At 53.9% G+C, this 26,666-nt stretch overlaps 1 protein-coding gene across 5 annotated transcripts in view; it reads right to left on the bottom strand.

The window, feature by feature from the left end:
* Positions 1 to 26,666, bottom strand: part of NAV1 (neuron navigator 1) — a 197,695-nt gene that overhangs the window by 78,012 nt on the left and 93,017 nt on the right. For all 5 annotated transcript variants that reach the window (XM_004699797.2, XM_045298118.1, XM_045298119.1 and 2 more), the window contains one exon: positions 23,867 to 24,232. In XM_004699797.2, coding sequence (XP_004699854.2) covers positions 23,867 to 24,232 — 366 coding nt within the window. The remainder of the gene's footprint in view (positions 1 to 23,866; positions 24,233 to 26,666) is intronic.

Genomic DNA, 26,666 nt, shown 5'->3' with positions numbered 1-26,666 from the left:
GAACAGAGTGGAAATCTGATGAGGGCCAATTCAGAACTGCCGAACAACTGAAGATGTGTTCAGAGCTGGGGCCCTGTGTCTTCCATGCAAATGGATCAGCATGTTCATTAGGGGTCAAGGGACCTGCTACAAAGGGAGGAGAGGGCACCAAGGCGAACAGCCATCTGAGGAACTCACAAGAGGACCCTGACGCTAGAGACGAACTGACTAAACATCACTCGTGCAAGCTCGCAGCTGGGGGAGTGCTGGCATCAGGCTGGTGAGGGGGAGGTGTTGGGCAGGAGTGTGCAGAAGGGAAAACAGGAGCTAGAGGCGGCGTCACCTTCGTAAGTCACAAAGAGAATGAGCAACGGTGCCCGAGTCCCAGGTCAAGTCGGCCAGTTTTCCTGCCATCCCAGGAGGGTTCCAGGCCAACTCCAGACTTTGGCTGAGGGCTCAGGGGGCCTTCAACTTAATTCAAGTACACCTTCAGCATGAGTGTTCTCGGGGTCTGGATTGGTGTTGATGAAAACGGTCTCCTCAGAGCGCTGTGGTTACGGGGACTGGCTTTAGAGTCCCACCGATTTAGGTGTGAAGACAGGTTCCGCAACTGTGGCCTCAGGCCCGTAGACTTGCCTTCCCCGCACCTGAGCCTGTTCAGCTGTGAAATGGGATGATACTACGCTCATCTGACGGTGGTGGGAATAAAATGAGAAGCGTTTATAAAGCACTGTGCATAGCTTGGATTTGAGAGCCCTGACACAGTTGGCGAAGCCCCCTGCTCAGGGATCTCCTCTCCCATGCCACCCATGCACAGGGCAGGGTGCTATGATGAAGAGGGGAGGCAACAAGTGTGGTTTGCTGGGTGCTTCTCTGTAAAACTCTCCAATGAGGCGGCTCTCATTGGCTCGGCTACACTACGGTGAGCATCTGCCCTTGGGTGCCTGAGCGGGTGCCAGGCTGACACCCCTCTGCCCCTGGGAGTCTCTCTGTGTGAGGGAGGCAGCCACTCCAGGCAGGGCCTGTTTGCCACTGCTCCCTGGACTTTAGCTTGGGGAGTGCTGGATGGTAGAGCCCCTCAGGTCCAGGCATTCGACTTGCAAGACATGGAAGGAGAAGTGTTTGCTGGGGCAGGAGGAGAGAGGAGTCTCTGAGGCAAGCATAGTGCGTATGGAGACAACTCTCCATGCGGCGTGAGGATCCTGCCCAGGCAGCTGGAGGGAAGGGGCTGGGCTGGGCTGGGCTGATCACAGCTCTACTCATCCAAAGCTGGCCAATTAAGCCACTCTCCCTAATGCCCTCACACCCTCCCAGTGTGGCCCTGCTGGAGTATAAGGGGAACCTGGGTCTGTAGGGAGGGTATCTCTTTGATCCCTGCAGGGGGGTGGGGGGGTGGGCAGCCAAACAGCACTTACAGGGATGGGTCTGCATTGTGCCTATAGCAAAAACTTGGGGGAAGCTCCCCCTCCACGGAGTAGAGCCAGGCTAGTTAAGTTTTATATCTGAACTCTGGCAATTCAAGGGTTGACCTCCACTTTACAACACCACCCCCACCCCCTTGCCTACTAACAACTACTGGCCTGAAAGCCTTGGGCCTGAGTGAAAGGAAACAGCAGGCCCCGCTCAGCCCCACCCCAGCAGGCTGGCTGGGTAGGTACAATGTGAGCAGCGTGTTCCCCCGCCCTGGCACACCTGTCCAGAATGTGGTTTCTGGTAAGGAGCTGGGTGCGTAGTCAACAGCTGTAGCCCGGGGTAGGGCACTGGGTTTACTGCCAAAACAGGCTCCCCTGGGGTTGAATACAGTGGAGAGAGGGGGTGGGGTGAAGGGATACCAATTTAAAAGCACCCACAGGGAGCACAGGGCAATGGCCATGTAAGAGGGGGCTGTGGGGAAAGGTGGGCTCCAAGAAAGGGGGCTGGTGTCACTTAGCGGATCTTCGGACGTTGCAGGGGGTGGGCGAGGCAAAGGCAGAGTGGGAGCATGACAAATCTCAGTGTGGTGGCCATTACAGCAACAACTTTTATTGGGCACAGCCTGTCTGTGGCTCTGAAGTAGTTTCTAGATTGGGTGGCAGCAGTGAGGTAAGGGAGGAGGTTGAATGAATATGAAGGGCCCTTCCTTCAACTTTCTCCAGGGCCCAGTGCATTGGTGGTACAGACTCCTGTGTGGGATCTCTCCCGATGGAGGTATCAATCTTATTAATCGTCAGGGACCCCCAGATGGCTCTATGCTCTGTGTGGAAACATCCACCCCCATCAACCATCTAAGCAAGGTGGGCCCAACACACATTCCAGAGGGACAGCAGGAAGCTCTCCTGCTGTGGAGGAGGGCCAGGGCTATCCAAAGGACTTCTCAGCGGTTCCTGGGCCTGCCGGCCTGCAGAGGAGCCCAAGCCTTGCCTGGCTTCTGTTCTCATCCCAGCTAGGCCTCTGTGTCCACAGTTCCAGTCAAGCCCCCGGAAAGGAGTCACAGGGCGACAGGAGCAAGTCTGGGATCTGGGGCAGAGAGGGCTTTGAGGAAGCTTGAGGTCATAGCACCAACGGCCCGTCTCCCACCTAGCTCCCCACCCTCGAACCCCCTTCAATCACACAGGGCACTTGGGAGGCTAGGCCTATTGGGGTGGGGTGGGAAGCTCCCAGAACGAAACCAAACAGAAAGCACCAGCCTTCTTTCTCAGGCTGCTGGAGTTTCCTGACCCTCCTTGCAAAGTGTCCCAGGGCTGGCTGCAGCCGCATTCACTTCCCTTTGAGGCAGGACCTGCTGTCCCCACGGTGTTTCTCCCCCAAATCACTAGAGCTCCAGGCTCTCTCACCCCTTCCCCAGGTAGAGTGCCAGGGTTCCCTCCAAATTAACACCTTCCCCAGGTCTCACCCTTCCACCACTCAACAGCTCCTTTTGACCCCAGGAGCTGAGCCCGAGTGTCCCCTTAGGAAAAACAGACCCTGAGCAGGGCAGGGGATGCAGCCCCTCCTCCCTTTGCCCTCTTGGCCCGAGAGGACCCCGGGTCTCCAAGAGCTTCTGCCTCACCCAGCGCGTATGTCTGCAGCAGCAACCACCCACTAAGTTCAGTTAACTTGTGCTATTGTCTCCGTTTAGTCCTGATCCCCGGGGAGTTGGAGCTCCATTCTTTCCACCGCCTGCCCAACCCCAAATGCCTACACAGCGCGGCGGGGTCAGGAGCTGGAAGGCGCACACCTCCCTGTCAGAAATGGTTAGGCAGCCAAGACCCCCACACCCACTGCCCAAGGCTGCAGCAGCCGAGCGGAGAGGCTGGGGGTGGGGCTGGTCGAGGGGGGCTACAAACCCGACCCTTCAAGTGGTCTGGCTGGACGGGTAGGGCTGGGAGTGAGTGCTTACCTGCCGGGGAAATGCACGGTCCTTCCCGACCTGGGCAGGGGCAGATGAAGCATCTTCCCCCGAGGCGCAGGCGGCCATTCACCGGCGGGCACCCAAGGGCCCCCGGGACTCCCCTTGCTCAGCACTCGGCGGGGATCCGAAAAAGATGTGAACCGCTGGGGACGCAAGGGCCAGGAAGCAAGCCCTCGCCGGCCAGGCGCTCCTTTTCCTCCCCACCTCCCGGGCTCGTACTTAACCGCTCCAGCTGTATTTAAAGCGACAGCGCCCCATTTCCCCGCCGCTGACTTCTGTCCCGAGCCCCGGCGACGCAGGCTGCGAGCGGGCTCTTTAACGCCCAGAGCAGGTAGACAAAGAGCCACCGCAGCCTCCGCGGTTCTGGTGGCCTCAGAGGCCGGAAGGTGTAGATGAAGGAAGGGGGTCTCCATCCACCTGGTTTGCTCCGGAGTTAACCCCTGGGGTGCCAACTGCTGACCATGCAACACTGGCAAAAGGGGCTGGGAACAGATGTGCACCCTGTGGGGTCCTGCGCTGAAACCTTCCCAAACAGGATTTCCATCCAGCCTCTTCCTGGCCCCTTGCAGGGCTTTTTAAAATGAGTCAAAACCAGAGCATGCGATTTGGGCCAGCGGTTGGCTCTGGGACCATTCATTCTACATAGGGAGATATATAGGCTGGAGGGGCGCCCAAAGACCTGGGGGGGGGGGGGAGCAGGGGGGTTGGCATTTCCCCAGCATCCAGGAGACCACAGGTTAGGAAAGAGCTATACACTTGGCCCCTCCCTGACTGGGGGGGCCCAGGGGCAGGTTACATTGTACAAAAGTCTGTGGGCCACCAAGCCCACCCACTGCCATCGAGTGGTTTCTGTTTGGGTGCCATGCTATACAGGGTTTCCAAAACTGTACATCTTTACCAGAGTAGATAGCCTCATTTGTCTCCCTTGGAGAGGCTAGTGGGTTTGAACTACTGACCTTCCAGTTAGCAGCCCAGCATCTAACTCACAGCCCCAACAGGGCTCCTTGGGGTGCATTAAGAGATTCTGTCAATTGATTAGGAAGAAAAGGATCCCAAGATATGGAGTTTTTAGTGTAGGGTTAAAAAAACAAAGGTAATTTGATCTCCCTTTGACCCCATTTTAAGTGTGTTCTCATGTCTATCTTTTCTACTTTCTTTTTAGTTGGGGCTTTTCTGTTTATTTTTTTAGTGTTGTTAGTTTTGGGGGTGGGTTATGTTTTTCTGTATATGAAATCCAGGATAGGTAAATCTATTGAGACAGGAACTGGTTTAATGGTTTCTTGGGGTTTGGCAGGGGAGGTTGGGGGCAAGTGGGGAGCTAATAATGAGGAGTTCAAAAAAGATGAAAATGTTCTAAAGTTGATTGTGGTAATATGACTGTACCACTCCTCCTGACGTGACGGAATCATTTAAATGTATGATGTGTGGATTATGTGCCACCAATAAAGATTTTTTAAAAGTTCTAAAATTGATTGTGATGATGACTGTACAATTTTTAATATGAACTATTAAGTTGTATATGTCAATTAGATGTCAATACATTTTCAATAAATTTGAAAAACTTTTTTAAAAAGGAGGACAATTCTAAATTTGTGCTGAAAATGTAAAAAAAAAGGGGGGGCCTGTTGCATCTCCTCCCTTGGGGTCCTCTGCCCTCAGGCTCTTCCCAGTAAGGTAACTCTTGTCTCAAAGAGAAAGGAGTCAGCTGACAAGAGTAGGGGGGGTGGGGGCGCTCCTTACCCCTTGGCTTCTCCCAGTCCTCACCCTTTGCTCCCAGAAGGCTGAGAGATGGTGGAGTCTCACTCCACCGTGAACGGGGCAAACTGGGAAGATTGTTTTAGAAAGGGGCAGATTATATTTGTAAAACAAGAGCCACAGGATTTATTTTAAAAGCCTCTCAGAGTACTGAACTCAGATGAGGGCGAATCCCAGAGCAGCAAAGTCCAAACTGGCCTTTGGTTTTGGTGTTTGGGTAGCTAGATGTAACCAGGCCACCCACAGAGATGCCGGCCGCAGGTGGCCTTCTGCTAGGCCTGTCACCTCATTCCCTTCAGTTTTCCAGTCCTGGCTTTCACACATGGTGAAGGAGAGCCACGCGGTCCTTGAAAATGCCAGCTGGCTCCCTTGGGGTGGGCCGGATGGAGCTGAGGCCTAGGAACTGAACGGCCTCTCTCCTTGAAGGCTACTTCAGCTCAAGGCTGCTGGGTCCAGTGCCAATGACCTGGGGCTGCAGCTGCAGAAAAGTAAGGCAGCTGTTAAGTGGGGCAGAAGGTCTGGATGAGGGGTTGGTGGTGGGCTTTGTTTCTGAAGGTAGGTATCAGGGCCAAGTGTTCCCAAATATACTTTGAAATCAAAGGAGAGTGGAAAGCTCAATGATCCTAGCTCCTGTTCCCCAGGCTCCCCGCTAGCATGGGAGGCCCAGAGAGTGTTACTCCCCTTACTGTCTGAGCACAAAGGTGTATCCACAGAGAAGGGTGCCTATGGCAAGTCCCTGTCCAAACAGCTGACAACCACCTCTTAGAGTATGTACCTTATCAGCCAACTTGCCCGTCAAGCTCACTAATCTTTCACTTCACACATACACACTACGTTAAAATTACAACCACGCCTTCCTTGTTTTCTCGTGATGAACACTGGTCTCTGTGCTCCAAGTCACCTTTCCACTGCTGTTCGTCTACTCCCATGCCCTTCAAGTGGTGCCCAGGGCATGTGCCCTACCTGCCATACCTTAGATACCAGAAGTGTGGGGGAAACCCAGGACCTGTTCCATCCGTTTCCCACAGACGTTCTGAAGGGCCCTGGTATGCCTGAGTGGTTTGGATGGTAAGAGTTAAGAAAGAGGCACCAGGACCCGGTGTGAGCAGAGTGGCTCTGAGAAAAAAACAAGAAGGGCAGTTTCTCTCTCTCTCTTATGGTCTCTGTCTCTGCCCTGGGTGGTATGCCCCAACCAAACCGTGTCCTGGATCTTTTTTCTGGTAACCTCCCCTAGCTTTCCAGCCTCCCCGCCTGCCCCCAGCAGGGTTAGCATGACCAGTGCTTAGGTGTGAGTCTGTTCAGGCAGCTGTGTGGGAGCTGGCCCGGTCATCTGGGGAACAGCTTATTGTAGCTCTCCAGAAGGGATTCTCTTTAGCCTCAGCTAGCATGGGACGCTGAGTGAAATGACTTTGTCTCTGCTAGAGGAATGTCACCAGCAGGCAGTGATGGATTACCCAATAAATAAGGTAAGCACAGGCTTCCTTATGCTTACTTACTAGCGGGAAGGATTTCATAGTTTTCCACCACAATAAAGATTCTGTTCCTAGGCATGGCTGGCATCTGTCTCTGCTCTAAGCCCACTGGCCCTTCCTGCAGAATCAAAGCCTTTTTTTTGAATTTGCAACCCCGGACAGGGATGAAGTTGCCCAGGAAGTGAGGTAAGCCCACATGAATCTGCCCACTCGGATTAGTAAGTGAGCACAAATAAGCCCTTGCTCACCTTGCTTCTTGGGTAAGCCGGCCCTGCTAACAAGGGGTGTTTTACTCCAGATCAAGTTGTGGTTTTCAGTAGGTGTGCTCCTTTGTAGTTTTGGGAACAGAGCCGGGGGTCAGGGGGTGTCTGAGGCCTGCAAGAGGCCAGGCACAGGGAAGGGCTGGGGGACCTGCATCGTCTCTGTCCCCTCCCACTCACCCACTGTCTTCCTCCCAGGTGGGCTGGGAACCATCCTGTTATGAATTGTGTTCTTCAGAATTAGGTGCTGTCAACTCTAACACCCATACCTGTAGAAGAGCCCAAGTGGAACAATGGTTAAAGTGCTCAGGTGCAAACTGGAAGGTCATCAGTTCGAACACACCAGCAGCTCCTCGAAGGAAAGCTATGGCTGATGGCTACTGTCAAGAGGCCAGCTTTGGAAAGGACGGATGGGGGCAGTTCTACTTTGTCCTCCGGGGTCGCTACAAATGGGAATCAACTCAGTGGCAGCGGGTTGGGTTGGGGCTACACCCATGGAAGGAGACTTGGTGACACATGGCTAAAGTGCTTAGCTGCTAACCAAAAAAATAGGTGGTTCAAGCCAGCCAGCCAGTAGCTGCCTAAGGAATAGGTGTGGCCATCCGTTTCCCCACAGATTTGAAAGATTTACAACCTGGGGGACCCTAGGAGGCAGTTCTACTCTGCCCTACAGGGTCTCTATCAGAATCCACTCCAAGGGAATGGGTATGGGATGGTTGGTTTGTTAAATGTCTGTGGCTATAATACCATGAGGAGCTCTGATGGCTTAGCGGTTATGTGTTGGGCTGCCCACACAAAGGTCCACAGTTTGAACCCACCAGCTGCCTCTCGTCAACAGTCACAGTCTCGGGAACCCACAGGGGCAGTTCTACCCTGTCCTATAGGGTCACTCGGAGTCGGCATGGATTTGATGGCAGCGAGTTTTTTCGTATAATCCCATTTGGGAATAGGGCCTTCTTTGCTGTGCTACATGAGGCCATGTCTGTGGAGGGTGGGTTTTAAGACAAATACTTTTGAGGGCTACAAAGAGTAGATGGAGCCCAGGGCAAGGAAAGGAATGCCAGGCCCCACGAAGACCGCCATGACACCTGGCACAGAAGCTGAGAAGACGCAAGGACCCTCCGCGCTGGAGATCCTGGCATCTAGCATTTCTGTTTACTAAACCACCCACTTGTAGTGTTTCTTATAACAGCAGCACCTGGTGACTAAGACAGAATAATTGTAAGATATGAGAATAAATGGAAAATCTTGGGGTGAGTAATAATCAATAGAACAAATGATAGCTGGCGGCTCTGCTCAGGAGAGGGGCTCTCAGCTTCGGGGGTCCCCAATAGGAGGGTTCTGGGCTAGATCATCTCTAAACCCTCTCCTCCTCAGGCTGGTTTCTGAGCTGCCAGAGCTGGCTAGGATCTGAAGTTTCCCTCTACATGACCCTCCTTCTTGGGTAGTGTCTGCCCTCCTGCTTGGTGAAGGCAAGGGTGGGTTTCTTTACAGGGGGAGCTGCAGGGTCCTGCAAACTTGGCTACTTAAACAAACAGTGTGCAAATGAGTACGTTTTTTCCCCAAGCACTTTGAGCAAGTGGACAGCAGCACTGAAAGCAGGCTGTCAGCAAGCACGGCTCCTGCACTGAGGAGGCCCCTGCCCTCACCCATCCCAGGGGCCTGACTCGGGTGTGGGGGGCAGGGTCCCAGGCAGCATGGCCTTCGTCTACAGCAGAGGCGGGTGAGGACAGCCGAGGCACACACGGTGTAGGGGGGTGGCACCTGCTGAAAGGGAGCTGGCCGGGAGTCAGGCCCTGGTCCAGCACGAGGGCAGCCAAGGATGGGGTGAGGAAAAAGGCGTCTCTGTCTCAGAGAGCCTCCTCTGTGCTGCCTCTTCACGGAGCGCTGGGGGCCATGCTCCCATCTGCCTGTCTCACTCGCACACCTGCACGAGAGCTCGTTTCCAGGGGCAAACTGAGGCCCTGGAAGGCCGAAAACACCGGAGCAGAGGGCCGAGCCTGGACGCTGGTGCTTCTCAAGTGCTCCCTCGGCCAGATCCCTCCCACCCACCCCACAGCTCCAAGGGCTCTTGGGAACACCCCATCCCCTACCCCTGCTCTGTCTGCGCGGAGCGGGGCTATGGAGGTACTCCTAGTAGATCATTGTCCTGACAGTGGTTGCAGGCTGTTGGGGGGACAGGATAAGACTCAGTGGCCTTTAATACCTGTGTCCCTCCCAGGGACCTTTAACACCTGTGTCCCTCCCAGGGTCCCTTTCTGAGCCATGTCATGTCGTGTCGTGACTGCCTACATGGCTTTGCCCTGTGCCCGACATGATACGGGCTTACATTCTAGCGTCCAGTTCAAGGTCTCCCACTGTGGATCGTAACACCCCTGGGGTGGGCGTGGGGGGCAGCGGTGCTGGGACGATCCCAAACCTAAACTCCCAGCCATAGAGTCGACCAGAGCAGAGTTGGGGGAGCAGAAACAAACCCCTGCACTTTGTCCTGGATGATGGGTTATAGGACAAATATTTGTACTTGCCAGGGGTGTGCCGAGTAAAATTTTTTTTTTTTAAGGGGTGGATAAGTTTGAGAACCTATGTATGCTCTCGTGCAGTGGTTCTCCACCTTCCTCATGCTGTGACCCTTTCATACAGTTCCTCCTGTTGTGGTGACCCCCAACCATAAGATTATTTTTGTTGCTACTTCATAACTGTCATTTTGCTACTGTTATGAACCGGACAACCCCTGTGAAAGGGTCATTCGACCTCCAAAGGGGTCACGACCCACCGGTTGAGAACTGCTGCTCTAGTTAGTGATTTACCCTCCCTTTCCGTACTGACCCTGGGAACCTTTAAAAAAAAAAGATTCTTCTTGTGGTGATGATGGCACAAGTCTTGATGTGATTGATCCACTGAATTGTACGATCAGTGAATTAATTATATGCTGATAAAACTGTTGAGGGGGAAAAAGATTCTTTCTATAAATCTTCTCTCAACTTTTTATAGTAGTGGACTCAGACAGGGCAAAGGGGTTCTGAAAGCTTTGTGGAAAACTTAAATGACTCCCTTCATGCCATTTCTCCACTAACTTTCAGAAGCATTTGCCCATTTGTTGGTTGACTAATCTCACCCAGCAGGTTGGCTCTGGCCCGGGCATTTAGCAGATGCCCAGAGACTGTGCCTGCGAGGTTCCGAGTGTCCCGATACGAGACGAGTCTCGGAGGCGGACGGAGTCTGTAAATGAGGCAGGAACAGAAGACAAAGACAGGCCAGGTGGTTCCATGTGGTCTGAGTCCCTGTGTCACCTGCCTAGCAATTTCTGGGTTCCCATGGCACCTGTGTGGGGCCCGACCACACCCCAGTCAGCCTTGGGAATGAGACCGGAGGCAGGAGGATGACTGTCTACCCTGCCAGGAAGGAGTCATCTCTCCTCCTTCCCGGCAGGGATGAGGTGGTCCAATTCTGCAGTGGGAAGAGCACCTGACAAGAGAACCCCCCTTGTGGGCGAAAGCAGGACCTGCTGGCGCTGTGGGTCAGGTGTTGGGCTACTGATGGAAAGGTGGGTGTTTCAAACTCACACGCCGCTCTGTGGGAGAAGGATGGAGTGTCTTGGGAAGCTCATCAGGCCTAGTTTCCAGAACACCTTCACATCCAAGAGCGATTTGGCCCTGCCCTAGGGATCTAAGGTTAGGCAGCTACCAGCCTACTTGCCTTGAGATATTAAACCCCAGAACGGGTATGAGTTACAGAATGTAAGACTGATGCCTGGCTCCCTAACCCTTGACCCAACTCACAGTAAAAAGGGAAAAGAAAAGTATGCCTGGTGTTTGACCCAGGTGAGCATCCCTCCTCTCCCGACCCAGCGAGGCTGCTGCCTTTCCCCACTGACCCCCAGCCCTTCCTGCAGGGGGTACCAAGGAGTCTGGAACAGGCCCGGTTCGTGTGGTCAGGCTCCAGGAAGTCTCCCTCAGAAAGGATCCCGGAGATCCCAGGTCCTTCATCTCCCCAGAGAAGGAACATAGGGCTGAGGACAAGGGACTGAGAAGCAGGGCTCCCCAGTCCTCGGTGAGCGTTTTTTCCCATGACTCGATGCCACCTGTTCTTGTCAGTTCCTGCCTGGGGTTCAGACATATTTCAAGTTTTCAGGGGGGGGGGCACTGGGGCTGGTGGATGCACGGCACGGAGTGTTTCAAAGCTTGGCCCTTACCCCAGCTGAGCCTTCTCTGGCGTGGCAAATGAGCCAGCTGGAGGGAGGGTCCGACTCCCAGCTGTGCTACTGCTCAGCAAATATTTATACAACCTCTTGGAGGCCTGCTTTTCCCACCACCCCCACAGTGGCGGCATGGAGCAGCAGTGAGGGAGAGCCCCCGCGAGACCGTACACAGTATGCGACCATCACAACGCTGCTGGCTGCCACCTCAGGGCAGCGTCATTCACTGTCCCTCCCATAGGCTGCAACCCGGGGCCACTGTGTCCTGTATGGTTCCCACTGGCTGGTTCTCAGAGACACAGCACCAGGCCTTTCTTTCGTCCTGGCTCGTCTTAGTCCAGAAGATCTGCTGTAACCCACTGAGCTCTGGAGGAACCGTGTGCCCCACGGACAGACGGGAAGTGGCTGCGCCCCGGGGTGCACTGGCTGAAAACGGAATCCCTCTCCGGCTGAGGCCATCATTCCACTCCGGAGCCACCAAGGCCTCGGTCGTTGAGCTTAATGGCCTCCTCCCACCAGGCCAACCTCCGCGTCTCTGTGTGAGTCTGAGGACAGGGGACAGGGGAGGCTGGAAAGGAGGCTGGGGGATAGGCTGTGCCTAGATCATCGTAGCAGGCTCCTTACTGACCTCACGCCTCCCCGTGGTCTCATCTCCGCACAGTGGCCAGACTGGCGCCCTTCAGACACCCCAGGTTGCGTCTGCAGCCCTGCAATGGCTTCACCTCCTGCTGAGAAGCCAGCAGCGTCCCCAGGGTGCACAAGGCCCCCCAGTCTCAGGCTCTCAGGAGTCTAGCTGACACCAGACATTACTTCTGATGGCTCTTCTCCTCTGTGCTGGCCCTCAGCCATGCTGGCCCATTCTTGCCTCAGGGCCTTTGCACATGCTCTGATGGCCTGGAGAGGCCTCACTGTCTGCACAGCTTACGAGAGAAGCCTTTCCGGACTACTGTCCTCCAATACTAGACTCCCCCGTCACTGCGCTCCGCTCAGACCCAGCTTCGATTTGTCGCGAGTCTTTCTCATACAGAGCCAGTCTTGGAAACCCACAGGGCAGCTCACTGTCGTACGGGGTGTGGTGAGTCGGAATCGACTCAGTGGCAGTGGGCTCGCTTGTTTTGACACCGTTTTATTGGCATCTAAATCACATATCATACAATTCAGCAGTTCAATCATATTAAGAAGAATTGTATTGGTTTTTGGTTTTACGACCGATAGCAGCACTCAGCCTTTTCTTGTATATAAGCGTATGGTAAGAAGGATAACTCCTTTTCTTCTTACGTATCCTGACGATCTACTCTGTAAGAGACCCTCTGAAATATTAACTGAATACATGAATGAGCATCATGAGGTGGGACACTGTGATTATCTGTCCTTTTTCATAACGAGGCTGAAGCTCACAGACACGAAGGAACTTATCCAAGGTCACACAGATAGGAAGTGGCAGATGGAGAATTAAATCCAGGCCAGCCAGAACGTTCGGCTAGACTCCAGAATGTTCTATCTATTTTGACACGCTCACTTCCAAGAGCAGGGAACTAACCCGAGGGGCAAGAGACAGATGAGACTGTACAGCCGCTGTCTCCTGGTCTTCAGGGCACCTGCTCAGAGCTGGGAAGGGTAGGATTCTTCGTGGGATCCTCCTGTGGGATGCTCTTTGGTCTGGAGGTCTGGCCAAACCCGGGAATCAGGTCATCTGGGGAAAATGGCCACAGGGCAGGCAGCTGTGTCTGGGGCCTCGCTGCATTGGCTTGCAGGGACAGTCCAAGGATAAGCTCTGTCCCTCACCTTCTAATAATACTCAGTTTAATACTCAGTAGGAGCTCAGCAGTCCTGGGAACCCCAACCACTTAAGTCCCACCACATCTGCCCACATGGTCAAGTATGTGCAGATACCGTCATTCCTGAACTGTCTCTTGTCATCAGACTGACAGGGGCCAAGACAGAAGCCAGACATTAGACGTCAAGAGGGCCGAGATTAAGAACGGTGACCAATGAGGGGAAAGGTCAGGGAGGGGGCTGGAATAGTGTGTGCAATCAGGGAAAGACAGCAGGCACTGGGTCAGAGACCGGGCCCTGTCTCTCAGGCTGGCGGGACCCGCAAGAGAGTAGGGACAGGCCACATGGTCGCCCCTTTTGATTCTCGCTGGTGCAGGGGAACAGGGAGACTGGGTGCGAGAAATGCTCGCTCCGCTCGGCCACTCTAGAAGAGGCGGGCAGGAGCTTCTAGTTAGCCGGGGGCCTGATGAACAGCAGGCCACGGTCCATCACCTCTCAGTCACGTCCTGGCTAGCTGGCTTCTGCACGCCCCTGCACACCAGCCAGACGTGCGCCCTCTGCCCATCGACCCTGTGTGCACACAGCCCCTTTGTGTCCAGCCACCCCTCCTGCACATGCCCGGCTGGGCCTCCCACTGCGTCCATCTGTCTCTCGCCCCATCGTTGGTGAGTGCACCACGGACACACGGACTGTGCACCTACAGCGCGTACCTCGAGTCTGCTTCCTCTGCTTCCTCTCTCCGTGTCCCTGTCGTGCCTGCTCAGTGGATGCTGCTCTGTCACCGAGTAGTTGCATCTGTCTCTTTGAGCCTGACTCCTCTCTGACTGGTTTTCGAATCTAGACCCGGAGGCATCTGTCTCTGCTTGTCCCATTCCTGTCGACACCTATGCTGCATGCGAGTGTCAGGTGTTGGCTGACTGACTCACAGCGACCTTGTGACCAACAGAAGGAGAGCCGCCCTGTGCCGGCTACCCTCGCAGCGAGTGCTGCGCTGGAGCCCCTTGCTGCAGCCACGGTGTCAACCCTCCACCTGAGGGCCTCTTCCTTTTTGCAGACCCTCGACTTCACTGAGCACGATGCCCTTCTCTAGGGCCTGTCCCTCCTGCTAACACGTTCGCAGGACTTGAGACGAAGGCTATGCTTCTTCCTACACGGATTTCTTTTCATTCTTCTGGTGGTCCATGGTATTGTCAACATTCTTTACCGCTATATCAGCCAAAAAACGAAGCCCACCGCCACTGCGCCCATTCCCACACACAACCGCTCCATGTAAGGTTTCTGAGATTCTAAGGCTGATGGGTTGGAGCGGTCGACATATCGTGAGCAACCTACTGCCCGTCCATAGGTCCACCAGGAGTCCTTTAGTCAACAGATAGGCAGGGCCATGCAGTCCTGCTCCTCCCTGAGGTGCCCTGAGCACAGCTAGGCTCTGCCTAGCCCGCTGGCCTTTCTTCAGCGGCACTGAATGGTCTTTTGCTGCCTGGCCAGAGACATCTGAGAGCCCAGAGGCCAGAGCTGGTCCCTTGGGAACATCCTGGGACAGTTTAGCCTTTGAGCTTGAGAGAAACAAGGACTTGTATTCAGAGAGGCTTGGGTACCCCCTCTGTCCTTGGCCAGCGTGCCTGGCTGTGGCCACTCTGTGGCTCTCCAAAGCTAGATCTCATCCTAGAGGATGAAGAGATCACTTGGGGGCATTCTAGCAAGGGGGTGGGGAGGTCTCTAACAAGGAGTCATTGGTCAGTCACCAGCATGGTCTGAGAACTCACACAGCTAGGTGCTTGGAGGAGAAAGAGAGAGAGAGAGAAGACCGTCTCTGTCCTTGGGAAGCTCCTGCTCCAGCTGCCCCTGACCCCTAAATGCCCCCAGGCTGAGGGGGCACCCGGACTGCACAAGGCGGAGAAAGCTTTGTGGCGTGCACAGCAAGGTGATGCTTGGACCTATAAGATCACAGGGCGGGAACCATAAGGCTGGGGCTGCTACCTTAAGCTCTGAGGTCCTGGCGAGTGAGCTGGAGAGAGGAGGTCCAATTTTCTCTCTTGAACACTGGGAGGAAGGATGCCTAATTCACAGTGTCATCTAGATTCAAGAAGATACAAAGCAGGCCAAAGCGGTCTGTGTGCCACTGCTATAGAATCACAAATGTACAGGCTTTCACAGGACAAGTGATGCACTTGACATCCAGGATGGCCCACAGTCCACTCAGGACAGGGTGGATTAGGCAGGCTTCCTGGGGGAGGGGCACTGGCAAGGATGCGTGGGCTGCGGGCGTCACCACCCAGGCAGGAAGGCTCCATCCTTCAGAGGACTGGAGGACCTCTAGCTTTGGTTTTCTAGGAGCCGATCAGGAGAGGCGAGGTGTCCCGCTAACCCTTCCTGCGCACATACTACACTCCAAGTGCACGGTCAAGACGATGCCAGCTCTCGGAAAGCCCCTGTGTGCAGAGGGGAACTGCTCCATTCAGTTTTCAAAGCAGTACCCTGTCGGCAGCTGGTCATCAGGCCTCCCTTTTGAGGTACGTGGGTAGATTCGAACCATCAGTTTGTCCAGAGCTTGACCCTGGGTGCTAGCCAGGGACTCCTGCCTAGTGCATCCTACAGTCTGCCATTCTCGGCTGACATTACCGTTCCCATATTACCAGGCCCACTCCGAATGGATCGACAGCTTTCCCCAAACCCCAGAACTGGGACCCACACCCCATCCTGTCGGGCTCCTAGACCCGTGTTCTTCCTGTAGTGTTAGATTGTATGGGATTTCCGGGCACCATCCAAGGCCAGCTGACTTATTACAGAGCAGAAGGCTTGTGGGGAGGAGGAGGAGTTGGCGATACAAGCAGAGTGGCCTGTGAATGGGCAGACAGGTGGGCAGAGAGCTGGTGAGGAGAAGCAAGCCCAGCTGAACAGCTTCCTCCACCCCCTCGCCACCCTGCTCGTCAATCCCATCTTCACACTCAGTGAAAGCCAGCGGGTGGATTTTAGGTTACTAGGACATGCCAGAGGAGGGGCCTGAGTTGGCAGTGGTTGCCATAGCGACCAGCACACATCTAGCAGCCCCTCTGGAATACCTGGCTTAATACCACCTGCTTCCATCCCAGTGGAGTTTGCAAAGACAATGAGATACAGATGAACCCCATGGAGACCCACAAGCCCCTACCCCACTCTTTCGTCCCCAAAATGAAGGGCTGTCTTCAGAGCCAGGGACTCCCTCTCCAGCTGCCCCCTCCCATCCACTCTCTCCAAGCCTTCTCTCTCTCTCTCTCTTTCTCCCTTCTCATCTCCCTTCTGTATAACTGACGCTGTCTGTGTCCTGCGCAGGGGCTCTGAAGGCACTGGGGCCACTCACTGTGGAAACCACCAGTGCTCTAAAGGAGAAAGATGGGCTCCTACTCCCGTAAAGAGCGACAGTTTCAGAAACCCAAAGGGGCAGTTCCACCTCATAGGGTCGCTATGAGTCGGCATCAACTCGATGGCCAAGAGCCTGGTTTTGAGTTTGAGCACCTCACCTGAGCCCGCTCTGTAGTCACTGTCCTGCCCATGCCAAGAGAGAGCTTCTGCAGCGGGCAGTGGGTGGGGGTGTGTGTGTGTCCTCTCCACCTAGGAGGAACAGGCCAGAAAGGCCAGGATTCCCTGGTCCCTAGCAGTCACCTGCACCCAGCCATGCCTGGGAACCAGAGGATCAATGGTCAAGCCTCTGAAGTGTATTCCAAGAAATCTCCTAGAAGCTCTCGGGGGTTCAGCCCCATTGCTTCCAGCAGCAGCCTGCCCAAGAGCCTCTCTTGTGCGAGCTTCTTCCCTTGGCTAATTCACAGCCCCTCCCCATCAGTGCTTCCTGGGGGCCGTGGAGACTGAAAATGAGACCATTCTGGTTTTGCAATGGAGCTTCCCTAGCCCTTAGGAGGCCCCCTTCTTCCCTGCTGCAGGGCCTCCGTCCTTTGCTCCCAAAGAAACCATTCATGGTCACGCAAGTCCTTATCTGGGGCGCCTGGCCTAAGACAGGGAGGAGTCCCAGATGCTCTCCGCACGTAATCAACATGCATCTGAGTGCGGGCGGGTCACGACAGGAGCCTGGGCTTGTGTGTAATTAGCTGAGCTGTGATGCACAGCTATATTACCCATTGTCCAGAGCCCCATTTGTCTTATGGGGGCACTGCATGAAGAGACATAAATGGGTCAGGAGGAATCCACTTCCCTTGAAGAACAACGTAGCTTGTCACCCTCCCAGAGAAGACCGGAAACCTCACTGCCGGGCTATCATGTACGCGAAGGCTATCATGTTCTCAAACAGCGTGTTATCATTTAGAATGCCCGTGTGACAGCTGTGGCCCCATCACCTTGTAATGTCTGCCATCAGGCTAATCACAGGTAGCACTTACTGAGTACTTATTACAAGCAAGGATGCTGCGGTGGCATTGTGATTATGCATTGGGCTGCAAACCGCACGGTCAGCAGTTCAAGTCCACCAGCAACCCCTTGAGAGCAAGGTGAGGCTTTCTACTCCCGTAGTGACAGTCTTGAAAACCTTCAGGGGCAGCTTTACTCTGTCCTATAGGGTCACCATGAGACAGGATCAACTCGATGGCAGTGAATTTTCTTTATTTGTGTAAGGTTTATTTCTTGAACTGGACACCGTAAGACTAAGGTCATCAAAGTGGTGTTAAAAAGGGAAAGCAAGCCCGTTTCAAGAAACAGGAATCAAGAGCAAACTCAATGTCCTCATCGACCAAGTCTCAGAAATCTCGTTTGATATTCTAGCACCCACACAGACCATCTGTTCAAGGAACAGCCCGTCGAGTGAGATGAGAATAATGTTATTTCAAATCAATAGCTTGTGATACTTTTCAAAAACCAGTTACATGTTCTTTCCCCCTTGCTGCCCCAAAGAGAACTGATCGGCTTTTTACTAATGAAGACGTAAGAGAAGTGAGACAGCTTGCTCTGTGCCACACAGCCAGCTAGAGAGACGCCGAGGATCGAACTCCAGAGCCCTTGATTGGCCCAGCACTCCCGGCGTGCACCACACAGCAGGAGCAGGCAAGACTATGGAGGTGAATCACTCCATTCACCTCCATTCACAGCAGGTCAACGCTGTCATTATGAGATGGTGTCCTCAAAAAGGCCAGGTCCTTGGGTGGCACAAATGGCTTACCCTTGGCTATGAACCAAGGGTTGGTGGCTCCTACCCACCCCGTGGCACCGTGGAAGAGAGGCCTGGCAATCTGCACCTAAAGAAATGGCTGTTGCTAGGTGCGCCAGGGAATGTCAACTCATGGGTGACCACAGCAGAGAGAACCCAGGGGAGCTCAGGTCTTCTCTGCAGCACCTGCTTGCCCTGACTCAGAATCAACTCGATGGCAACGGGTTTGGTTTTAACTTGTGTGTGTGTGTGTGTGTGTGTGTGTGTGAGAGAGAGAGAGAGAGAGAGAGAGAGAGAATTAGGAGGGGGTTTACATTTCAGAGGAGCCCTGGTGTCACAATGAGTTACATGCTGGGCTGCTAATCCCCAGGTCAGCAGTTGGAAACCACCAGCCACTCCACAGGAGAAAGATGAGGCTGCCTGCTCCTGTAAAGCGTTTCAGTCTCGGAAACCCCCAGGGGCAGTTCTAGCCTGTCCTAGAGGGTTGGCTACGGGTCGGCGTTGAATCGATGGCAGTGCGGTTCAGATCATCGGTTTTCTATTCCATAGTTTAGACTACTCATCACATCTCCCCAAAGCTTACTCTACATGCCACTCTGATTTCTTCTTCTCTCTCGGTGGGTTACTATCTTCCCTTCACCCAAATGAATGCTGGTTTCATTTCAAGGTGACAATAGCTCTCATGTATTTGGACCACACATCACGTCGCCTCTGGGGCTGGGGACCCAGCAGGCACTCTACTTCCCATTTAGAGCTGAAGCCCTTAAAGGGCAGACACTCCTTCCCGTGCATGAAGGCCAGGTCCTCCCAAGGAGGTCCTCTACCACCCTCAGCCACAGTCTCTATGTTTCATGGGCATAAGCCAGCCCAGGGCCAGCTGCCCACTGGGTGGGCTGTCCAGAGAACAGGAAATTAAAGACCACAGGGTAAGAAGTAGGACAAGGGTCCTCCCTGCCCATTCAAACCCACTAGGGCTCTCTTCTCCTTGTGCAAACCTAACACCACTGCAAGAAGGCGCGGGTCCCTGAGGGTGGCTGGGCTGGGCAACCTGGGGTCTCACGGTCGGACACCAGCTGAGCCGGAGAGCAGCGAAGGAGGCTCCTTTTCAGAAGACAGCGGGCAGAGGCTGGGAAGTGTTTAAGTCTTGAGCTCACAGATTCTGGGAGCTCAGAGCCAGAGTAGGAGAAGACGGGGGCCTGTAGTTTATTTTATTTGACATTTTTCAATGTCAGGACACTAAAGAGCCAAGGAGGAAACAAATCCCATCTGTTCCTGAGCTCCGAGCGAGCATAGTTCAAGAAGGCAGGCTGCGGAGGGAGTGGAGAGGGCGGAAACAGCCAGCCCCTCTGTCCCACCCCCAACAGAGCAGGGAGCCACCTAAGGAGACACAGGCCACAGCACCCAGGCATGGGGGGATGGTCCCTCACACACGCTCTCGGGTGCTTTGAAGATGGGGGCCTGCGGATTCTAAGGTCGGTGGGCAGATCTCACCACAGGTCCTCTGGATCACAGTTCTGTCGGGCCTGCTGACCTCACAATCTTGGCCATGCAAATGACATCCCTGGGGTTGGGTCAAATGGCAGAACTGCTGCTGGCCAGCCTGGATGCTCCTGTCTACTCCTGTGTCCCTGAGCTCAGACAGGCCACCCATGTACATGGAGAGAAATGGGGACATCAAGAGGTACACCCTGAGGAGGGAAGGGGAGGAGAGTCCTGTGGACACGTGGTCCCATACCCAGCACTCACTGACCTCTGCTCGCTGTCCCGCCCCTCCCCCTCTCCCAGCTCCAGTGCTGCATGCCCAGGATGGGATGAGAGCCTGTGGGACTTATCTCCACACTGAAGTTCCAGACCTCCCTATTTTTAGAAACACAAATTCCTTTTCTCTCTTCAAGAAGTAAGAACGCCCCAAGCTGTCACTGAAGAGAGTCAACAGCCCACTTGAGGTTGTCTGCACTGTCACGATTTGCCTGTCACCTGGGGACAGGGCCAACTCCAGCATCAGGCGGGCGATCGGTCTGGGTGCCAAATCCTAAGAGGACCACTGACAAGTTGAGTCCTTCCAGAGGAGGGTGACCAGAGTCCCGAAGGACCTGGAAACCAGCCCATTTGCAACGAAGCGCTGAACTCAGCTGTAGCGGCACTTGGAAGGGGCGGGGCTGGAGAAGAGACTCCCTGCACTACCACCCACACGCCCGGAGGTGGATGAAGACTAGAGTTAGTCTAGTCGGCCAGGGTGATGGAAGTGGAATGTCAGACAAGTTACAGAGACACAGATTGCTGCCGAAGACTTAGAAGCTACCTGCTGAGTGAACCATCTTTGGAATGGAGTAAGTGCTCCATCACTGGGCCTGAGCAAGGCCAAACGGAAAGCGGCCATCGATCGAGATCCTTGTGCTAGATGGCCGGACGGAGGGGCACAGCAGCACCAGGGAGCTTCAGAAAAATAAGCCTTCTGGGATACCAGAAGCCTGCACTGGTCGGGCTGGGACAGTGTCTGGGATCTGCACGTTCACAAAGCTCTTCACACTAATGATGTGTTAGGACTGGGAAGGGCCCCATTAGACACTCTGTGATGTCACCGCTGACACGGAATCGCTTTGGTCTACGTCTGTGATGACTACTTTTTAAAGCACACCGTTTTATGCACACGTATCCATATACACACTCACACGTGTACGGGCATTTGGGCAGCAGTAGCTGACTCCCCCCTTATCTCTCTCATTTGATGAGCTGCAGATCGAAAATCTGCTCTCTCCCGGCCCTGATAGCACAGTGGTTAGGGCTGTTCACCGAAAGGTCGACAGCTCGAACCCCCCAGCCACTTCTCAAGAGCACGATGCGGTCGTCTACTGCCGTAGAGAGCACAGCCTTGGACGCCCAGTGGGGTCAGTCCTGCCCTGGGTGGCTATGACGCCACCGCAGCAGGTTTAAGCAGACACCCATGGGCAACCCAGGAGAGGGGCTGAGTGTTAACTGGCTTGAGACTGAAGAGCAGTCTCGGAAGAAGCCCCAAGGGGAGCATCTGGGAACATGGAGAGTCCGAGGCGCACGGCATCTTGGCCAGCTCACTCGGAGAGCGGGTGGCCCGGCCGGGAAAGAGGAAGCTGGTGGCAGCTTACTTTCTCTGGGGGTTGTGCAAAGAGCTCTTGGGCAGCAGCAAAGTGCACGATGGGCAGAGGCTGGCCAGGTGGGTGGGCCATTGCCGTGTGGGTGAAGTGTTGCTGGCCACCCTGAGAGGAAAGGGCCCTGTGTTAGGTAGAGGAAAACCGTTCGTTTGTTTGTTTTGGGGAACAGGCCATCTCTAAATGACAAAATGTGTGGGGAAACCACACGGAGATGAGATGACCAAGAGAAGGCTACACAAAGGTGTGCCGGAATCGAGGGGTGCCCCATTTCTAATCTCTCTCTCTCTCTCTCTCTCACACACACACACACACACACACACACACACACACAAAGCGGTTGCTCCTCTTAACATGACTGCTGACTATAAATGGAATCTCCCCAGAACCGGGTGGTTTTCCAGTCCTGGACAAGAAGTGAATGCCAGAGAAACCTTCAAACAAAAAGTGTTTCAGCGTTACCACTGCCAATGGAAGCCCAACCATAAAGTTAACAAACAAACAAAAAATGCTTGTAAGATTATCTGGTAAATCCCCTGGAAAACCTGCAGCAGCATCATTTACAGGACACTCCACGTGGTCTGGTGGTTAACGTGCTGGATAGTTCCTATTCGAACTCCAGGCTCCTGGGGCCTACAGTCGGTGGGTGTGTGGACAGGGGGCGTGCATGCTCTTCTTACTCCCGGCCACAGTGGACGCTGCTGTGAGGGTTGATTCTGGAGGAAAGGCACTAGAGAAAGGGCTGGGGGTGCTTTCCCCAAAGCGCTCCAGGCCCTGCACCACAACATGTATGTGTCCAGATGGCTCAGCTGCTCCTGGGTCTGTCTTTCCCTCCGTGTCTTATTTATGCAACTTCTGAGTCAATCCTGCTAGCAACCTGGGGTCATCAGTGGGTGCCAGGCCCCTTACCTCCTGCGGATAGGCATTCCAGAGGAATAATAGCAATTATAATACTACCAACCAACATTACTGAGCAGTTACAACGAGCCAGGCATTATTCTAAGCACTTAACTTTAATCCTCACACTGACATTCCACTCATGAGATGAGGTCTAACATAACTTACATTTAGCCGGCAGACACACTGAAGTATAGAAAGGTTGCCTTGCCCAAGCTCATACAGCTAGTATGTGCCCAAAGCCTTGCCATCGCCCTCAGACTGGGATCTCTCCAAGAGGTTAGAAGCCCTGTGCCTTCTAACATGTGGGGAATTTTTTGAGCCTGTGTGTGAAGGGCTCTCTCCACCAGTCAGGAAGCTCCCTAAACAAGTGCTCTGTCATATTCCTCAGCCCGAGAGTTCTCTGAGGCCCTTCCAACAACTGGGGGCCTTTCTGGGCCTTTCACCCCCACCCCCCACCCCTGGTCGAGCTTCTCTCTGCCTATCTGACTGCAAGCTCTGAGGGCAGGGCCTGATACGTCCTCAGAGAAAGAGCTTCCTAGGGCAGAGGTGGTGGAAAGCAGAGGCAGGGTAGGGCTCCACCCATCAGTTTCCTCGGCTCTCCTTCTAGCCCACCATAGGCCTCTGGCCTTGGGAAGAGCTTAAGGCCATATGCTGGTTGACCTCTCTGGTCCCAGCTCCAAGAACCGAGCGTGAGGCTGGGCTGGCCCCTGGGATTTCACAGGCAGTAAACAGTCCATTCATGAGTCAGTTGTTTTGCTGCGGAGCCGCCTCATCAGCTGGAACAGGCCCTGACCCGATCCCTCCAAGTTTATCCTCATGGGTGGGGACCAGTGAATGGCCCGGGGCTTGGCACTCAGACTTCTCTGCGGAGGGCTACTTTCCATTCTGAAGTGCTGAGATTTTTATTAGGGAGAGCTGGTCCCTGGGAATAAGATAGTAAGTCCCTGAGAGGGGAAGGTGGGGAAGGGGATATTGTTGCTGTCTTTGCCATCTCTTTGTGGGGGGTGGTCAGTTCTCAGCAAACCAAGGAAGAGTGGAGGTGGCAGTCAGCAGAGGAATGCCCCTGAGAAGCTTCCAGAACCACTGCTGTGGTTCTTTGGTCTCAGGACTTGGACAGTTGGCCCAGAGCTCCCCGAGTCTCTCAGTACCTTGTTTTTTTCCTACTGACTCCCTCACTGCCCAGTCACCTCCACAGGTGACCCCGACAATTACAGGCAGAGGAGCCGAGGGTCCTGAGGGGAATGCGCAGGAGGGACGGTTAAGTAGACTGGAGGCGAGCCTGACATCTAATTCCTGGCAGAAGGTCTGCAGGGAAAGAAGCCTAGAGCTGAGCCAAGAGGGCTGGGACCCCCAGCGCAGGAAGGGGCGTTTCGGACTGCCGTCTCTGTCTGGCCAGCACTTCACTCCCATGATTTCATTTTCTCTTTTCAGCAAGCCCTTGAGGTGGACGGAGGCGGTCTTATTATCACCTTCTTTTGATAAAGGAGGAAGCCGATTAGGTTGCCCACAGTCCCCAGAGCTAAGTTAGCACAAGTGCTGGGGCGAAAACAGGTTGCCAGTCTAGGAGAAAGTTAGGGCTCTCTACTCCCGTGAACAGTTCCGGTCTTGGAAACTCACAGAGTTCGACTCTGTCCTATATGGGTATTGACTCATAGGTTAGGGTTTCTAGGTCAAAGGACCAGGAGGAGGGTGGGGCCACAGAAACCAAGGAGGGAGGTGCCTTCATTGACCAATCATTGCTTGCGATTTAGGCCCCAGCCACTCCAGTCTGGACTAAATCGTATCAGAATCCAGGGGCGGACACAGAACCAGGGCTCCCTTGGGCACGGCCAGGGAACCACAGCTCAGTCCTGTGTTCCGCTCCACTTGTTCCCGGACCCCACCCCGACAGCCCCGCCCTTACCCGGTGGTGATGTCGTCCACTTCCGTCATGGTCTTGCCCATGAGGTCGCTGTCGCTCATGTAGCCGGACTTGAGGTCCACCTCATCCGAGTCCAGAGACTCGACCAGCTCCAGGCGGGAGATGTGGCTGAGCTTGCTGGGGCTGCGCATGGGCATGGTGTGGGAGTACTGCGCCCGCTCCCCGTGCATGTACCAGGCAGGCGTCCCCTCCGAGCGGCAGCTGCCACCCACGGACGGTGCATCGCCCGCCTGCAGCCGCGGGCTGGACTGGCCGTAGCGCCAGGAGAGCGGTGAGGAGCGGTTGGAGAGGCTGGAGACGCTGCGAGGGTTGGCATCGTCGCTGTCATAGCAGGTCATCTCCAGCGAGCTGGGCAGAGAGAAGGGCACCGTTTTACTCCCCAGCTCGGCTGTCTGTCTCTTGTTCCTTCACCCCACAGCCCAGCGATGCCTGCCCTCCACTCCATGAGTCTTCTCGACTGCCCAAGGACAGCCTCACTAGCTCACAGAACTGTGGGGAGCATCTATGGTCAGTCCAACCCCATCCTGCTATTTGGAAGGTGCTCAACCAGAAGCGGCTTATGGGACCTCTTGGGGAGGTGGGAGAGACTGGTTACCTGAGCTTCAGGGAGATTGATGATTCTTTTCAGTGAATGGGCGGATGAGAGCGAGTTGCTAAAAAAGGGCCAAGGAAAGTCTGGAGAGGAGGGGAGGTTCCGAGAGGCTTTGGGAACAGGAGGTGTAGGACTGGCTCCCAGTCACAGGCCTGGGGCAGCAGGGGAGGAGGCAGAGCCTCCCCAGGGAACAGAAGCAGGCTTCACTAAACAAAGGGGAGAATCCAGGGAGATGTATGAGGGGGTGAAGGTGGGGTGTCCACAGTCCAGAGCCTCCAGGTCTGCTAGGCTGGGCTAAGGAAGCAAGGGCAGGGTTAGTGCAAGATAGCCAGGCGCTAGGGCACTCAGAGGGCCACAGAGCGAACTGCATCTGGGATCTGTTTGGAGGTAAGACCTGGCTTGGGGCTGAGGGAAAAACAGCGAACTCTACTCTACCCAGCCCCACTCTGGTATGTCTCTTGGTCCAATGAAGCCAGGCAAGGCTGAGGAAATGAAATGGGGTGTCACCACTTGGCTGTCAATGTCTCCTGTGGTGGTGGCTTGTGTGTGGCTGGGATGCTGAAAGCTATGTCCCTGGTATTTCAAATACCCAAGTGAGCAGCTTTCAGCCGAGTTTCCTACGAACAGACTATGCAGAGGAATCGGCTCTCTGCTTCAGAGGACTCAGTCACCGAAAACCTTATGGATGGCATCGAAACGTTGTCAGATTCTGAAGATCTCATGAACGGAAGCAGACCATTGTCAGAGGCAGTGCCAGCAGATGAGCCCCTCAGGTCAGAAGACAACACTCAAAACACGAGGAAGAGCCGCCTTCCTCGAGCCCATGCTAACGATGTGGATGGAGGAAAGCCGGTGGGAGTTATAGCCTTTGGGACCTTCGTGTGCTGATGAGGCACTAGACTCTATATGAGAAGAAACAGCTGCAAGCATCAATTAATAATTGGAACTTGGAGTGTATGAGGTATGAATCTAGGAAAACTGGAAGTTGTAACAAATGAAATGGAATGCATAAAAATAGTATTCTGGGCAGTGAGCTGAAACGGACTGGTATTGGCCATGCTGAAGCAGCAAATCATCTGGTTGACTACGCCAGCAATGACGAGATTCAGGAGGAATGGCATCACATTCATCATCAAAAAGGACATTTTTAAGATCGATGAATTAAAAAAAAAGATCGATGGATTACAATGCTGTCTGTGATAGGATTATATCTATACACAAGGAAATCCAATCTGTACAACTATTATTCAGATTTATGGACCAACCACTAAGGGTAGTGATGAAGAAAGTAAAGTCTAACAATGTCTTCAGTCTGAAACTGATCAAACATGCGATTAAGATGCACTGATAATTGTCAGTGATTGGGATGCAAAAGTTGGAAACAGAGGAAGGAACAGTAATTGGAAAAGAGGGTCTTGGTGATACAAATGAAGCTGGAAATCACAAGGCAGAATTGTGCAAAACCAACTACTTGTTCATTGCAGAGATCTTTTTTTCAACAACCCAAAAGATGACTATACACATGGACTCCTCCAGATGGAACACACAGAAGTTGACTGATTACATCTGTGGACGGGATGACGGAGAAGCTCAGTGTTGACAGCTATAACCAGGTCAGGGGCTGACTGTAGCACGGACCATCATTTGCTTATATGTAAGTAAGTTCGGGTTCAAGCTGAAAAGAATTAAAACAAGGTCATGAAAGCCAAAATCTCACCGAGAGTCTATCTCACCTGGATTTCGAGAACACCTCAAGAACAGACTAGACACACTGAAGACTATTGACAGAAGCGCTGTGATGAGAGTTCTAATGACAGAAGCGCTGTTGGGGGACGTCGAGAACATCATCCATGAAGAAAGCAAGACGTCGTGAAAAAGCTACCAAAGAAAGGAAAGATCAAAGTGGATGTCAGAAGAGACCCTGACACCGGTCCTTGATTGTAGAGCAGCTAAGGCAAATGGGAGAAATGGTGAGCTCAAAGAGCTGAACAGAAAATTTCAATGGGCAGCTTGAGAAGACCAAGTAAAATATCATAATGATGCGCAAAGATCTAGAGTTAGAAAAACAAATGAATCACTGAAGACAAATGGGTACATAAGCAAATGTGGCGAAAAAAGCTGATGGTGCCCGGCTATTAAAAAGTATAGCGTCTGGGGTCTTAAAGGCTTGAAGGTAATCAAGCAGGCATC

Source organism: Echinops telfairi, unplaced genomic scaffold (assembly GCF_000313985.2).
Source record: "Echinops telfairi isolate 266 unplaced genomic scaffold, ASM31398v2 ScPeMD7_7424;HRSCAF=8462, whole genome shotgun sequence".
Classification (NCBI taxonomy): Eukaryota; Metazoa; Chordata; class Mammalia; order Afrosoricida; family Tenrecidae; genus Echinops; species Echinops telfairi.
Note: the sequence above shows the minus strand (reverse complement) of the source record. Positions and strands in the feature narration are given on the sequence as shown.